Genomic DNA, 17,082 nt, shown 5'->3' with positions numbered 1-17,082 from the left:
AGAGCAGGACTTCTATGAGAGGGGCATTATGATGTTACCTTTAAAATGGCAAATCATACAACAAAACGGTTTCTTTTTATTTAAAGTTCGGCCTGGGTCCCAATTCTTGTTCTATGAATATGTGAAATGGAAAAAAAATATAAAAAGAGAAAGAATTTGAATGAAACCCAGTCCCTTGTAAGCATAGCGCTGTTTTAACTAACTTTTATTTTTATACCCTTCACAACTATTTTGTGAGGATCCACATTTTGTAGAAACAATAAAAAATAAAAATTTACATTAAAAGAAAACTAAGTTCAAAATCTTTCTTATAGATAACAAAAATGCTGTTGTTATTGTAATCGATTGGAGAGTTTTAGAATAACTTCCTTTAGTTTAAATAATTATTTGCAACATTACAATAGAAAATGTCAATCTTCAAACAATTTTCAATTATTCACAACTGAGCTGAATCCTTTATAAAAATATTTCCGCGGAACTTAGTTCAGTATTGTTTAAAATAATGTTAAGATTTTTCAATTTGCAATAACCATTTAAACAAATACCATCCTCCACATTTTTTTTTTTTTTAATTTTAAATATTAACAAAAATAAAAACTTATCAACGATTAAATCCGATATCCTAAATAATTTCACACAAACAAAAACACATTTAAACAAAACAACAAAGTTTTCAATAACTTTTGATTGTTAAATTCCATGTAATTGTAAATATTTAAGGCCTGAGTCCGCAATTAACAAATCTGCGAAACGACAAGTGAATCAAACAAAAAAAATCCGGCATTTAAATGAAAACTAATCTTTTTTCCGTTGTTCTGGTCTTTATCTTCTTCTTCTTCTTTTTGTACGTTTTTCACATCTTGGGGATTTATTTTTATTTTCATTTGCACACTTAATTTAATTCTGGAAATTCATTTTCTACGCAGCAATTCTAAACGATTGCCTTTCACAGAGGACTTCGGGGAGGTGGGGGAGAGAGAGGAACAGAGAGTGAGATGAAGGACTAGAAATGAATCTCAACATTTCAAACAGTGCAAATAAACGTTTATTTCACTTAATTTCTTCAACAGAAAAAAAAGCGAAGACGACAAGTAAAACTTTCAAAAGCAAAGCATGGCAGAGGATTACATTTTCCGGGACAAGCTAGGCAGGCCGGCTGTCGGACAGGCACAAATATACAACAGAGAGAGGCTCATCACATCTTATCTAAAAGGCCGTCAAAGTTGTTAAAACGTTTATATTCCCCTCGACAATAGACATTTAATTTTCTTTTGAAAATGTTTATTGCAGAACATCAGTAGCAGCAGCAACTGAACGGCATTTAGGAGAGGGCCAGAAGTCCGAACGTCCTGGAACGAACAAAATGCGGCCAAAGGAAAATCTTTTTTTTGTTCGTTGTCTCTTTCATGACTGACTGATTTATAAATATAGGCTAGGCTGAAGTTTCTCTATGTATGTGCGTGTGTTTTTATTTCAGAAGGAAATACCAATTTTTCCTTTTCATTGACGACCAAAGGATCGACCTTTTGACGTTTTGTGTCATTTCTTTCTGTTTTTTGTCTTCTTTTCGATTATGCTGTTGTATTTCATTCTATTTGTTTCTGCCTGTTGATAAATCTGACTATTGATATTTATCGGTGTTGTTGTCATTGCTAAGTGATTCAATTGACTGACCTCTTTCTTCTCATCTCTTGATAATCGGGTTTTGTGATTCAATTCGATTCCTTTGGCTATGCAAATGTTTTTGTTTTTTCGTTCTATTTTGTCTTCGTTTTAGGCCAATAATTTAAATGACATCAAACGCAGTAGGCAAACTAGGACCAGTATTTAAGTATCCTTAAAGAATTGTAATTAATGACATATCCAAACTTAGGAGATCTGATAAAAAAAAGTGAACCATATAAAGGTCCCACTCAATTTTGGAGAATTTTAAGGGTTTCAGTTGAATTTTCAAATCGAAGAGGCTATACTTTGGAATTTGGAGGTTTTGGAGGCAGACATACATCTGTGTAGAAAGTGATCATAGAGGTTCATGTTTTGATATGGGGGATATACCGGTATTTCGAGGCTTTTAACCGCGATTACAATTTGGAATTTCGAGTTATTGTAAGCTGGCATTCATCTGTACAGAAACTCATCATTGTAGGTTTGACTTGTATGCTTTTCCAGAAAAAGCTGTAATTTGCCATTGCAGAAAAAATTTCTCCAAAGTGCAGTTCTTTTGTCTAATTTTTTCTATCTTAATGCCATTGCAACTATATAATGGTGCCGAGTATTTAATGAAATGAAAAGTACCATTCATATAAAATTTCCGGACCTGCCTCGTTATTAACATCTTCTAGGCCTTCTTTAAACCGGTTATACCCCCATTGAACTTGTCTTCCAATAATAGTAGATTCGCCCATGGCCATTCTCTTTTTTGCGGATTTCGAAATATCTGAAATCATCCATTTTTGTCCTTTCCTCATTATACCCATTTCCGACCATAGGAGAGAGGTTAATACGTATTTTATGGTCAGGAAAAAATGTGTTCACCCCTTCTCCTATTTTTGGGATTAAAAAACAATTGTTTTATTTGTTGTTGTTCTTGATTAAAAAAAAAAAAAAAACGGGATAGCAATTCAATTTTATTTGATTTGACATGACTTGACCTCTTACTTCCTTTATGTTTTCTTTAGTCCCCCCAAAACAAGGACAATTTTAAGATGTTTCTTTCGTGATAAAAAGCCTACAATACCAGAACAAACAAAATCTTCTAAACAGATTTGGTTTTATTGGAATTTGAAAGTACTTTTTGTTTTATCATCAATCGGATGGCAGAGCCCAAAAAAAGGACAACGAAAGTAACCCAATCGATGAAGAGGACGACGATGATGATCCTGATGATGAATGAATCTGAAACCGTTTACAATGGATTTGTTTTATTTCGTTTTTTTCTGACATTGTTTGTTTTTGTTGTTGGAAAAATATGTCAGGTTGTTTTGTTGTTCTTCTTTCGTTCTGGTTTTGTTTTTTTTCTGCCATCCTATTGTTTTTTAGGCCTCAGGCTAAAACCTTTGTCATTTTTCGTTTTGCTCTTTTGAGCTTTTAATCCTTTTTATGTGTTGCCGTGTCAATGTATTGAATACTCTGTTTCTTTTTTTCAAATGTAGAGGGGGCTTTTCAAAAACAACAACAAAAAGTGGCTGACACTGTAGTTTTGTAGGAATCCCTGCCCCGGATATATCACTGACTTGACAATGTGATAGTTGGCAATTTTACAGCTGTAAATCTCTTGTGGCTCAGCCTGCAAAAAAAAATTAACATCTGTCACAGCGGCTGGATTAAGGCTGGCTGTATATTATTGCGTGTGATATAAAGGATTGTAGATTTTTTTTGAAATACAAACATATAGACGGGATAACAAAAAACCAGCAATAACAAAATACAGTAAAAATAGAGCATACATGTAAGAAGGGGAGGAGGTAGGGTCAACTATTTGTGAAGCAAACTATTGAGGTATGTAGAAGGGTCAGGGTATATGTGAGATATCTTTTAGCAGTTCTATAGGCGGTATATCTCGTATGTTATAGTTAGAAATGAGATCTTCTAAGAAAGAGATTGTAAGAAAATCGGTATGGCTTTTATAGCTTTTGTAAAGAAGAAAATGACTAGAAAAATTTAACCATATACGTCATATATATAATTTATAATTTTAATTAAAAGTTAATAGGACATTCCAAAGGTAATTGGTAAAGAAAATACTTCTCCCCAGTTCAATGTATGTAAGACATGGCTTATTTTTTTCCTATCCTAATGCCATTGCCAAATAAATAGTCTGAGAAAAGGTTAAAGAAATGAAAAAAAGTGGTCTTCAAAAAAGTTTAACGTATGGCAGTCTTTATATATTTTGAAAATCTTCAGCCTGTCTTCTGCAAATAGAAAACTCTCTCAAAGTGCTCTTGAAGTCGTTCAAAAACCTTTCAAGAGGTCTTATATGCTCAGAGGACATCCCCAGGATTTATATGTAGAGGACCATTTCGATGATTTCTACGATTAGAAACCCTCTGGACGTCCTCTTGAACTAAACTCCATCTCAAATTTTGATTATTTCATAGTAAGAAAATCTTTTGAAGATATAGGGTATTCTATCAATTTTTTTATCTGATTGTAAGGATTTTCCACACCTTCCAAAACCACTGTAAAAACTTAAAGAAAAACAACGTCATAAATATATGCACCTCTTAAGCAACGCACTTCGCAAACTCATTTCTCACACAGGCACACAGCTCAACCTACAAAAAGCCCTCACCCAACCTTACCCCCGTTCCACCAACTCTTTACTTTATAAAAACAAAGAAAACATTCAAACCTCTTGAACTAAAAAAAAACAAGACCTGCTGTTTTTTACGCATTGAATTGCAAATGGCTTTGAAGGTTAGGTCATCAACGTTTAGCCCCAAAAAAATCCCTCAATAAAGGATTCCTTTTGTTTTACAAATCCTTAAATATAACAGCAACAAAAACCCGAAATTGAAATAGATAGACAATGACAACAGCAGTCAACGAAAAATAGATGAAATAAACGACCACAATACCCCACACTGACAAGTGTTAAGACGCGAGGAAAGCCGAATACTACAAAAAATAAAACAACAATAACAATAGAACAATATTGTTATATTGAAAACTAATACTCAGCTTAGAAAAACTAAACTAAGGGCGTTTTCCAGGATTTAATGTCAGTTATGGAGCTTCTTTTGACTTTGAAACCAAAAGATATTGGAGTTTTTTTCCTAGAACAAATCCTTCTTAGTCTTGTGCAGTTTTTTTGTTTCTTGTGAAATACTAATAATATTATATTTTATTTTTTGCATATCCTTTATACATTCTTAGGTATCCTGTTGGTTATTCCTTCTTTTTTCTAGAATATTTGTTATAACATATTGACATTATGAGCGACATATGCTGCAAAGCTAGCACAAAATTTTTGCTGCAGCCTTAACCATAATGCCACTTTGACTTTTCGTGCCAGTGAATGGTCATATCCTTTTGACTTGTCTGGCTTTTTTGTGTTGTTCAATATTTTCTTGGCTTTCCGCTTTGCAAGGATTTCATTCAAAAAGGAATCCTTTGAAATGCGGTTGTTGCAGATTTTTGTTAGAATTCCAACTAAGAGGGGGTTTTTTGTAACTTTTTGTTGCTGCTGCCATCAAAAGTTATGTAAACGTGATGTTGTGTTAAACCCATAAATTTTAGTTGTATTTTTTTGTATTTTTACTAATGTTGTTTCTCTTTTTTTTTCTTCTATTTACAGTGCCAAGTAAACCACAAAATCTCACCGTCCTCGATGTAACGGCGACCAGCATAACCATGTCTTGGCATCCGCCTAAAAATCAAAATGGCGCAATTGCCGGCTATCATGTCTATCACATACACGAAAATCAAACGGGTGTGGAAATTGTTAAGCGCAGTGCTGCCGATTCGGCTATACGTTTTGAATTGCCAAAGCTAAGTGAGTATAGAATATAGGGATATATAATTTTAAATTTGAGGCTGTATAAGAAATACTCCAACTTGTCGCCTCGGTACAAAATCCATATTTTTCCGAAGATTGCGGATATGTATAAGTGGCCTCTTATAAAATTAAAAAACAGTTTAAATTCATAATCTTCCCACTCACATGTATTTTAAATATTTTTATTTTTCATCGTGGTAATACGTATGACCCCATCATGCATTTCCTTATTTCCCCACAAGATACATATTTTGTTGTGCGTGAACTTTTGCTTTTATTATCCAAAAAGGGCAGTATAATTATTGAATTTCCATTTTTTTATTTTCATAAATATGATAATGGACTTTCAATAAAATAGTAAGATTCCCTATTGTGTTATTATATACAGAAAAAATACAGCAGATTTATATTTTTTAAAACAAAACCCTTATGGAGCAGCCACACGACAATAAAAAGGCCATTCCCATAGCAAGACTTAAAAGTTCACTCTATTGTCATAATAATAATCTCATTTGTTTAATTATTTTATGACAAGACATTTTGTGGGGATTTCTGTTAGGGGCTTTTTTTGCAAGTGTGGTAAATATGAGGGTGGCCAAATTGAAATAAAAATTTATTGAATATAAAAATTATATGCAGTTTTTTCGTAAAAAATTTATATAGTCCTTGAAAATACTACACAAAAGGTAGGCTTATAACAAAGCGAAGTCTTAGAAAATTACTCCTTATAACCCCATGCTTATTCGGGTGATTATCCTTTTAAAATCACTTCATACAATCCATGTTTCTGACAGGATAAACTTTGGAAATGTTTTGCTTAAAATACACCAATGTGCTTAATGAAATACTCACTAAAGGACATAATCATCCTTCAGAAAAAATACTCCTTAAAAATCCACGATTATGACAGAGATTGTCCTTAGAAAAAGTAAATCCTTAGAAAAATACTTCTCAAAAATACACGGTTGTGACTGTCATATTCCTTAGAAAAATACTTCTTAAAATTTAAAGCTTATGACAGTGATGGGCCACCTCTGTCTAGAAGCCTCTCTGAACTTCGTTCTAGAAGACTTCATAAGCAACGCACTTTTGCAAGGACGCTTCACACACAGGTACAGAGCTCAACCTAAAAAAACCCTCACCCAATCCCACCCCTTTCCATCAACTTATTTTATTATAAAAACAAAGAAAACATTCACACCTCTTGAACTAAAAAACAAGATCTAGAGGACTTCAATACTCAGATAATTTAACCGAGAATCTTTGAAGATTTTTTATACGGGACGTCTTTTGTACTCATAAAACTTTATATATATTTGAGACTATTTCTTAGTAAGAACATATTTCGAAGATACAGGGTCTTCTGTCAATTTTTCTTGTGTTTCTAAAGATTTTCACACCTTCCAAAACCACTGTTAAAAGTTAAAAAAAAACCCCTAAGCAAATATATGAACCCCCTAAGCAAAGGCACTAAACCTACAAAACCCCTCCTTAAAAATCCAAGATGAAGCCTGGGATAAACCTTACAAAAATAATCCTAAAAAAAATTCACATTTATGACAATGGTATAATCCTCCAATCAGAATCCTTGCAAAATACTCCTTAAAAATCCACCATAATGCCAACCAGAATCCTTACAAAATACTCCTTAAAAATCCATGCTTCTGTAAGTCAAGATCCTCCCCAAAAATCATTGATAGCCATTGATATAATATCCTTAAAACTCCGCGTTAATATCCGTCCCAAAAAAATTCATTAAACTACACCCAAGACCCTTTCCACTATTATGTGCATGATTGTCCTTAGAAAAGCACTGCTTTAAAATCCCCGTTTGTGCAATTAGCATCCTTGCAAAATACTCCTTTAAAATTCTATGATTATGCCAGTCTGGATCCTTGAAATACTACTCCCTAAAAATCCTTGATTATGACAGTGATGGTCGTTGATATAATATCCTCAAAAGTCCATGCTTATGTTAGTCCTTAAAAACTCCTTAAAATCAAAGCAGAAATCTTTGCAAAAATCCGCACGTATGAGTATTGGTGTCCTTAAAAAATGTTACTACAAAATCCAGCATTATGTCAGTCAGGATCCTTGCAAAATATTCATTAAAAAGCCAGTCAGGATCCTTGCAAAAATATCTATATATATTAAACAATAATATCTAATATCTAAATTGTCCTTGAAAAATCTATGGTTATGAATTATATAATTACTTAAAAATCCACTCTTATATTAGTCGCAACAAAATTATGTCAATCAGAATCCTTGCAAAATACTCGTTAAAATCCATGGTTATGTCAGTCGGGATCCTTGCAAAAATTCACGTTTATAGCAGTAATTATCCTTGAAAAACTTCTACTAGAAATCCCGTTTGGATCAGTGATAGTCCTTGTAAAAATACCCATTAAATTCGCATGCTTATACCAATGAAAGTCCTTGCTAATTTTTTAGACATCCACACATATTATGGATTTGTAGTGTCACTCGAAATCGTTTCAAATCAAAACAAAAATTCTACAACATGTTGCGATATGGCCACCTTAATTTTTTCTCCATTGTGGCTGTCTATACCACCCGCCAATAAAAATGTACACTACGTGGTCTCCTTGGTGTATTATCCTTTCACATTTCATTACAATCACATTAAATGTTATTAATTCGGACCAAAGTATTTTTACTGTCACTGGTCATTGTGGCCAGTTGTTGTCAGAAACAATATATATATATATATATATAAAGAACAACAAAAACAAATGCAATGCTATGTAAAAGCTTTTTACTCTCACTACCACACATATGCATATACCCACATACATATATATATTGCTACTTAATAATAGACAACAATGGCATTATTCGATTTCTGGTGTTGCTGGTGGAGAAGTATTTCTATCCACTGATGACAATGACACTGATGCCAGCCAGCCAACCAACCAATGACCACCAGTAGCAACAACAGCATCCCAACTGTCATTGACTGGATATCCTGTCTGTCTGCCGTTGCTATTGTGTCATATAATTTCCATACACAAATTCCGGTATTCACGGTTGCAAAAAAAAGGAATCCTTTCAGCCTGCAATCCCCACCGACCATATCACACCCCCCACTCCGGGTGACATGGCATGGCCACTGTATTTTGTGTTCGTGGCCAAAATGTCGCTCATGACAAGACATTTTTGCTGTGCAATAATTAAGCCAACGAAGAGATGTAGGGATGGGGGAGAAGATGCAACCCTGTAAGCATTAAAATAACACCACACTACAACAACGCTAACAAGGACATTGGCCAGAATTTTGTTGCTCTCCCGGTTGGTTATGGTCAGTGGCTCTGTCATGTTAAGCTACTAAGTAGAGTGGTGGCGGTGGTGGTAATGTGCAATGTGCACACTACCACCTCGTAGCTTCGCTACCAACGAAATAATTATTAAATATGAAAATTTAATGTTAATTAATACTCTTAGCTGATTAACATAAAAATACATATGGAAAATTGAGTCAACAAAGTGGAAATTACAAAAGCAAACATGACCAACAACACCATCCATACCCTCACCATGACGTTGTAAAAATGGCCAATAGCTTCCATTGCCGAATTGGGTTGAAGTTATGCTGGTGTTGGCCATATTTGGCAGAGCATAGTAATATGCAAACATTTTACATAATGAGAAATAGTAGTGTAATGCTTACACAGAAAAAACAACAACTACAAAAAAACTGTAAAATGTACAAAACAATGAAATAACACCAACAACAGCAGCAACAACAAAACTCGAAAAGCTGATTATGTAGTCAACGAGACTTTAGAATAACAAAAGCCAACTGAAGAATATTTAATGAGCATTGATTGCAAAGAAAGTGGGAGAGAGAGGGGAACAGAGAGGTGTTTTGTAAAAAAAAAAATATTAAACCCCATTTTCTGGGTGACATTTTCAGGGGATATGTATAAGTTACTACAGTTTACAATATAGATGGGAAATTTAACATTTTCAAGTATATGGCCATGATAGGCCTTGCAAAAAAATACTCCCACACTTTTCACGTTTATCGAGAGTCCTAGCCAGTAAAATGTACTCATTAAAATACGTTATTGCCGTCATAGTCCTTGCAAACATATTCCTTAAATATCCACGCTTATGGCAGTACTAGTCCTTGCAAAAGTACTCCTAAAATCAACTCTTGTGGCATAATAGTCCTGCAAACATTTTTTTTTTTAAATTCATGCTTGTGGCAGTGGTACTCATTAAACACCAAAGCTTATGATAATGAGAGTCCTCGCAAACATATTCCTTATAGATTATGGCAGTGTTAGTCCTTGCAAACATACTCCTTAAAAATCAACGCTTGTGACATGATGGCCCTGCAAATATTTTTGATAACAATGCACACTTGAAGCAGTGATACTTCTTACACATCAATTCTAATAATGATGAGAGCCCTTGCAGTATAGTCTTTATGAATATACTCCTTAAAAATCCTCACCTAAAGAGAGTCCTCGTCATTGGAAAATACTGTTTTAAATCTACGCAAATATACTCCTTGAAAATCCAACCATATTGAAGTGAAAATCCTTGCAAAAATATATTTTTAAAAATCCGCGCTTATGTCCTTTGAAAATTGTTCCTTAAAAAATTACGATGACAGTAATATTCCTTAGAAAATGACTTATTAAAAATTATTATGACAGTTTAGTCCTTTGAAAAATTATCCTTAAAAATTCATTTATTTGGCTGAGGTAGCCACTGAAAAAAATATATATTTTTAAAAAACCACTTTCATGGCTGTGATAGTCTTTGCAAAACTTCTCCATACAAATCCACGCTGATGGCAGCGACAGTCCTTCCAAAAATGCTCATTGATAAAACATGCTTATGAATGTGTGAGTCCTTGCAAAAATACTCCATAAATATCCGACCTTTAGGCATGGATAGTCTATGGAAAAATTCCCCTTGAAAATCCAAGCTAAGAGTTCAATAATCCTTGCCAAAATACTCCTTAAAAATATACATTTATGACAATGATAGTCCTTGCAAAAATCCTCCCTTATGAGTATGATTATTCTTGGATAATTACTCCTTTAAAATCCACGTTTTTGTCAATTAGAATCCTTAGAAAATACTCCCTAAAAATTCATCCTAATTTCAACCAGGAAATACTTGCAAAAAATCCATGATTATGTCAGTCAGTATCCCTAAAAATTCTCGATTATGGCAGAGATAGTCCTTCATATAACATCCTAAAAATGCATGATTCGAAAAAAACCTCCTTAAAATACTCTTTTTAACATCCACAATCAAGTGATCCTGGCAAAAATCCTCCTTAAAAATCCGCTCTTATGAGTATGATTGTCCTTAGAAAACCACTCCCTCGAAATACACGATTATACCAATCACAATCCTTGCAAAATACTCCTTAAAAATCTATGCGTATGTCAGTCAGGATCCTTTAAAAATTAATTCTTAAAAATCCACGCTTATGGCAGTGATTGTCCTTGATATAATACCCTTAAAAATATAAGTCGCATAAAAATAAACTTCTTGAAATCCACGCATAGTCAGTCAAAGTCCTTGCAAAATTACTCTTGATCTTAATTAAAATAGTCATGTAAAATTTCGTGGTGTTCGTGTCATAATTATGGCCTCTAGAGCGACTAGAAAATCAAACAAAAATAAAGTGTTTGGTTCATTTCATCCCCTAAATATCCACAGACCATTAGCAAAAACAATAAGGGTCTTCACTGGCCAGAACCCATCCCACATTCAAATTATAATGGACAGACGGGCGGTAGGACGGACACACATGTATAGATCGACTCAGCTAGACGAGATATGACGATCAGTATACTTAAAGGTGGGTCTAGGACCAATATTTCACCGCGACAAACTCTGGGGGCTGCACAAAGCCATAATACCCTGACAACATGGTTGTGTAGGGTAGCAACTATTTAAAAAAAAAAACGATGCTTGTGTCTTTGATGATCTTTGCAAAAAATATCCGTTAAAAATCCTTCATATTTCAATATAACACAAACGTATTCTCTCACTCACATCCTTTAGTTTTTTAAAGGATTATTTCATTAATCAATCGATATATTAATTTCTCATTCTTCCGTTTTTTTCCATTGCAGAACCCTTCACCGAATATCGCATTAAGGTAAATGCTTTCACTACCAAAAATGAAGGCGAATCCTCCGATATTATTGTGCAACGCACCGACGTTGGAGTGCCAAGTGCTCCAATTATTGTCAATTTGACATGTCACACACAGAACTCATTAACCATACGCTGGAAGCGGCCCTTGGAATTTTACAACAACATTGATTTTTATATAATTAAAACGAAAATTATGGGGCAGGATACACATCGAGATATCAGGATAAATGCCTCGGCCAAGGAATTGGAAACAGCTGTAAGTATAGACACTTTTTTATCTCTTTAAAAGATTAAATTTTGCAATGTGACTGCAAACGTATTTTATATTGAACGTTACTTAAAATTATATTGAAAACTTGTATTTTTACATTTTCCAATTTATTACCCTTCCCATTCCTTTATCCATTTTCAAAAAATCTTCCTTTATTTTTCATATATATATTGAAATGTTTTTAATAAAATATTCATCAATTAATCTATATTAAATTGATGCTATATCAAAAAAGTTCCAATACTCAATTCTGCAAAATGTTAACAACTGTGTTCAATTAAAAAATGCCGAATAATGAAATTGTAACACTCACACACACACATGGCAGAGCAAATTCACGGCTAACTTTGTCCGTTGGAATGTTGTTTGCCATGTTGTTAACGGTATTTAGCAAAGTATCAAATGAAAATTGAAAGCTGTAAATGACCAACTAAATTCAAACGACAAAATTCCCAACGCTAAAAGTTTTATTAGGATTTCGTTTTTATTTGTAAAAAATAGTAGTAATAGTATTGTAACAGTGCGGATATACAGTCATAATCTGCAATGACGAACTATTAAAATCGGATTTTTTCATGTCATACCACTGACACTGAATATTGAAAATTTTCTCTCATAAGAAATGCTATTATCTCAAAAGATGGAAAAAATATCTAATTATAACCATATGGGTTCAAAAATTCAACTAGGACCCTGTAAAAAATCATCATACGTATTCAAAACAAACTCGCTCTTTTCAAAAAATAACCCCCAGGTCTTTATATGATGGTCTACAAAAATTATTACTATTTTACACCAGCATAAAATTCATCATCATGATATAATATTGAAACACAAAATTTTTCCCATGCCAGCCAAAAAAAAAAACAAAAACAAGGTGTTAACTTTTTCAGTTATTTGTATTAGAAATCTCTTTTCAATATAAAACAAAAATTACACACACACCACCACTAAGACACTCATGTGTGGGTGGCATGGTTATAAAGTGTGCAAGTAGTTGTGAAAAAATGCCAAAAACTTTGTTTATATTTCTATATTGGAATATATAGTTTCAAAAACATTTTCATATTTTTGCCAATTTTTTGTAGGGGTTCACTCCTCCCCATCCTCCTCCAGTTTTTTTTTTTTTTTGGTACACAAAAGTTTTCCGTTACAAAAATCTAATATAGAAAATAATTTTGCTGAAATGTTGAAAAAAGGAGAATACGAAAACCAAACAAAAAATGCACTGCGCTTTGGCATCGAAACTTTGTTGGGAGTGTGCGTGACAACCGAATGCCAGAGTGTAATAGTATATCTCACACACACCCAAGGAGAAAATTGTCATGTACATACACATGTTATGAGGTGTAACTATATGTAAGAGAAGGTATTTGAAGTCTTGTTAAAATATATGTAGAAATATATTTGAGACAATCAATCCGACCAAAAATATATGTATATAAATTTTATTCGTTAAGAAAAAAATTCTTTCCGCCAGAAAAACCTTCAACATTACGAAAATTTAAAGCCTGTTTCTGTAAACGTAAAACGAACAAAATGTATTCGCCGGACTTATGACCACATTGCATATTTTTCTAAAGGACCTATAACAAAAGTTTTCTAGAAGGATTTATTTTATCCTCTGAAAAATCCATAATTCAACTACTTTATTTGGAAAATGGGGCAAAGATGTAAATAATTCATGAAAAGGGACCTACATCTAAAATGTGTGCCTCAGGGAAACTGAAAGGACAATTTATAGTATATTCGGAGCCACTGTAACAGAACAAGTGAGAAACTATTCTTCAAAGCCTAATTTCATATGTAATTACATGGAATTTTATAAATTTATTTAATTCATAATAAAATATACAATTGTAGCTTTCATATGGCACCGAATTAATTTTAATATCTGCAATACGAAAAACGTTATGACGAAAATTATTTTAGGTATGCATATTTTAAGGCATATGAATCTACCCATCCGATAGATGGCGCTGACGACATGTGTTTGACCCCAATTTTAGCGAATTTATTTTTTAAAACTAAAAACAACACAATACAAGCTCGTACGCCAAACCCATACTAACAATATTCAAACTCTCCAACGGAAATGTCAGATGGCGCCCAAATGTTTTAAAATAAAATTTTATAAAGAGGATTTTTATTTTCTTAGCAAATTTATTGTTCAAAGCGCTATAAAAAACACAACACGTACACCAAACTGTACTGAGTACATTTGTTTAAAATTAGTCAAACTTTCCAAGGGAAATATCAGTGCCAAATAAGGTTCCTATTGTTTTTGGAAAATATCCGTTAATATTTGGGGGGATCAAACGAGCCAAAAACTTTATTTTAGTCAGTTTTTCGCTCTAGAGGTCACAATTATGACCTGAACATTTCGAAATTTTACATGGGAAACGGAGTTTTGACTAAAGAATAAGCATAACTGTTTTGATGAAGGTCGGTCCATATTTAGCGGGTCAAATGGACCCAGAATTTTGTGTAAAAAATTACAAATTTTCTATTCTATGGCGTAGACCCGAGAACTTGATAGTATATCCAAGGGGATATAAGCCAATAATATGGCTGTGGGATTTATACGTAAATATTCAAAAGGTCTCAATGTGTTATGATATGGGGTGCAATGAATCCAAAACTTGATTTTTTATCAGATTTTCTAGTCGCTCTAGAGGCATTTATTATTATTAGCTGAGCATCACATATTTTAGACGGTAAAGGGGATCAGATCAAATTCTTAGAACGGCTGTTTAGATGATGATCGGTCAATATTTCGAGGGTCAAATCAACCAAAACCTAAAGTGATCACATTTTTATTTTATGGTGTTAATATTCAACTCGTGAAAATAAGATTTGGAAAATATTCCGGGGTTATAAAGTCGAGCTGTTAACTTTTAATCGGTCAAGAGCATGCAAATATCGCGAAATATTGACCATGCTTAGAATATAGAACAGTTCGACTATACTGCTCCGTTCACTGCTTTTACAATCAAATTATATTCACAACTATTTTAGTTTAGAGTTTTTATGTTTTATTTCAAATATATTTTCTTTAAAATATATTTTTTTAATCATACTAGTTTTGTTTTTACATATATTTTGATGTTCCCTTTATAGTTATTAAATTCACTTCTTCATATAATATTTACATTCGAATACCATTAAATATTAATTCCTCAATTTGTATGCGCTCTACTACACTCTACTGTAAAACGTGTAATTTCAAATCAATATTGATATCCGGCGGTAAGCTGGTCTCACAATAAAAGCTTTCAATAACCATATTTGTTGTTGTAAAATTCCAAATCTCTACTAAAATTTGTTGCCATGAAAATATATATGAATGAAAATACATATAAATGCATATAAACATATCCCCATACATATTTGATATATTGTTGACGTTCACAAATCTCATCTAAATTTATTTAAAATAAAATAACAACAATAAAAACAAAATATGTAACGCGAATCACAATACTCTCAAATTAATCAGTGAATTTTTTGGCACATGAATATGCATGCATGCCTGTATCTGAAAGATACAGCAGATATATTCGGCATCCATATGGATGAATCAATGTTGCCATGAAAATATATATGAATGAAAATACATATAAATGCATATAAACATATCCCCATACATATTTGATATATTGTTGACGTTCACAAACGTCAATGTGCACACATAAACATTTTTCCCGTTCGATTCCGTTCGACTGTGAAAACATTTAAAAGCCTGCGAGATAAAGTTTATCCTTTCCGGAATGGAAAAATATAACTGATGACGACTGACTCTCGCAAAAAAGGCAACAGCAGCAGCAACAACAACAATTCAAAATCATAATCAAAGTTTGTTTTCGATCGTTAGCACATATTCAAATAAAATTTGATACAATATTTGGTTGGTATATTTGAAATAAAAACAACAACACATTTATGCACACACACACCCGCACTCACAGAGAGATTCACAAAAGTAAGACATAGATATGTAAAATAAAATCCTTGGTGTATTTGTTTATTTTTTTATTATTGAAAACATTTTATGTGTGCTGTTGCAAATATTTAAATATACGATATATATATATTTTTATTTTACAAATATAAATATAAAAAATAACCGGAAATTTATGTAATATTCATGATATGTTTTTATTTTCCTGTTTTATTTATTCTAAATACTAGTTTCTTGTTTTTTCTCTATTAACATTTCTTGTTGTTGTTGTTGTGTATTGTATTTTTCCAGATGATTATCGAAAATCTTACCATGTACCAGCTGTATGAGGTGAAGGTTGCTGCTGCCACCTACAGTGTCATTATTCCCAAGAAAATAATTTTGGGTAAATTTTCCGAAGGACGTAAGGTAAGTGAAGTGGCATTTAATATTATTAAAACAAGTTTATGGAAATTATGAATATTTGTTTATTGTTTTGTATACCCTACACAACTATGTTGTCAGGATATTATAGCTTTGTGCGGCCTTACAGTTTGAGACGGCGTGAAATATTAGTCCTAGACCCACATTTAAGTATACCGATCGTCATCTAGAAAATTTAGCTTGAGCTTCTGATTATGGTCAAGGACAACGTTTATAATTTTCGATTTTGATCAGATGATGTTTTGGGTATGAAATTAACCGAAAACTTTATTTTTGTCTGGTTTTATAGCCGCTCACACGCCACGATTATTAGTCGAACATCACAAATTTTCCATTGGAAAGGTGATTTGACCAACTAATTTGAATGGTTGGCATGATAATGAAGGCCAATATTTCGAGGGTCAAATCAATCAGAAACTTACGTTTATGGCGTAATTATTCGCCTCGGGAAAGCAAGTTTTGGAAAATATGCCAGGGTTAGAAAGTGGAGATGTTGAACTATAATCGTCAAGAGGGTGCAAATATCGCAAAATATTGCCCAGGCTCAGAACATAGAACCGCAGAAAGTTACATTATCGTGATAGTTGTATAGGGTATCATATGGTCGGACCTATCCGACTATACTGCTCCGTTCACTGTTTTTTTTTATGTCGTGAGCTATGAGAGAATTTTCCAATAATTTTGTTATGCAAAGAATAATACGATTTTTTTATATAATTGATCGGCTGTTTATTTCATAATAACTAAAAAGGTATATTGAAACAAATATCAACTATA

The 17,082-nt window shown here is 32.9% G+C and overlaps 1 protein-coding gene across 1 annotated transcript in view; it reads left to right on the top strand.

Moving 5' to 3' along the window:
* LOC133323928 (tyrosine-protein phosphatase 99A) overlaps positions 1-17,082 on the top strand; it is a 67,114-nt gene that overhangs the window by 22,179 nt on the left and 27,853 nt on the right. Inside the window, exons 2-4 of the mRNA XM_061532830.1 lie at positions 5,297-5,494; positions 11,626-11,906; positions 16,174-16,290. Coding sequence (XP_061388814.1) covers positions 5,297-5,494; positions 11,626-11,906; positions 16,174-16,290 — 596 coding nt within the window. The remainder of the gene's footprint in view (positions 1-5,296; positions 5,495-11,625; positions 11,907-16,173; positions 16,291-17,082) is intronic.

Source organism: Musca vetustissima, unplaced genomic scaffold (assembly GCF_032173495.1).
Source record: "Musca vetustissima isolate MV318-11 ecotype Yass unplaced genomic scaffold, APGP_CSIRO_Mvet_v1 utg41969, whole genome shotgun sequence".
Taxonomy (NCBI): Eukaryota; Metazoa; Arthropoda; class Insecta; order Diptera; family Muscidae; genus Musca; species Musca vetustissima.
The sequence above is the reverse complement of the archived record's forward strand: the minus strand, read 5'-3'. Positions and strand labels throughout refer to the sequence as shown.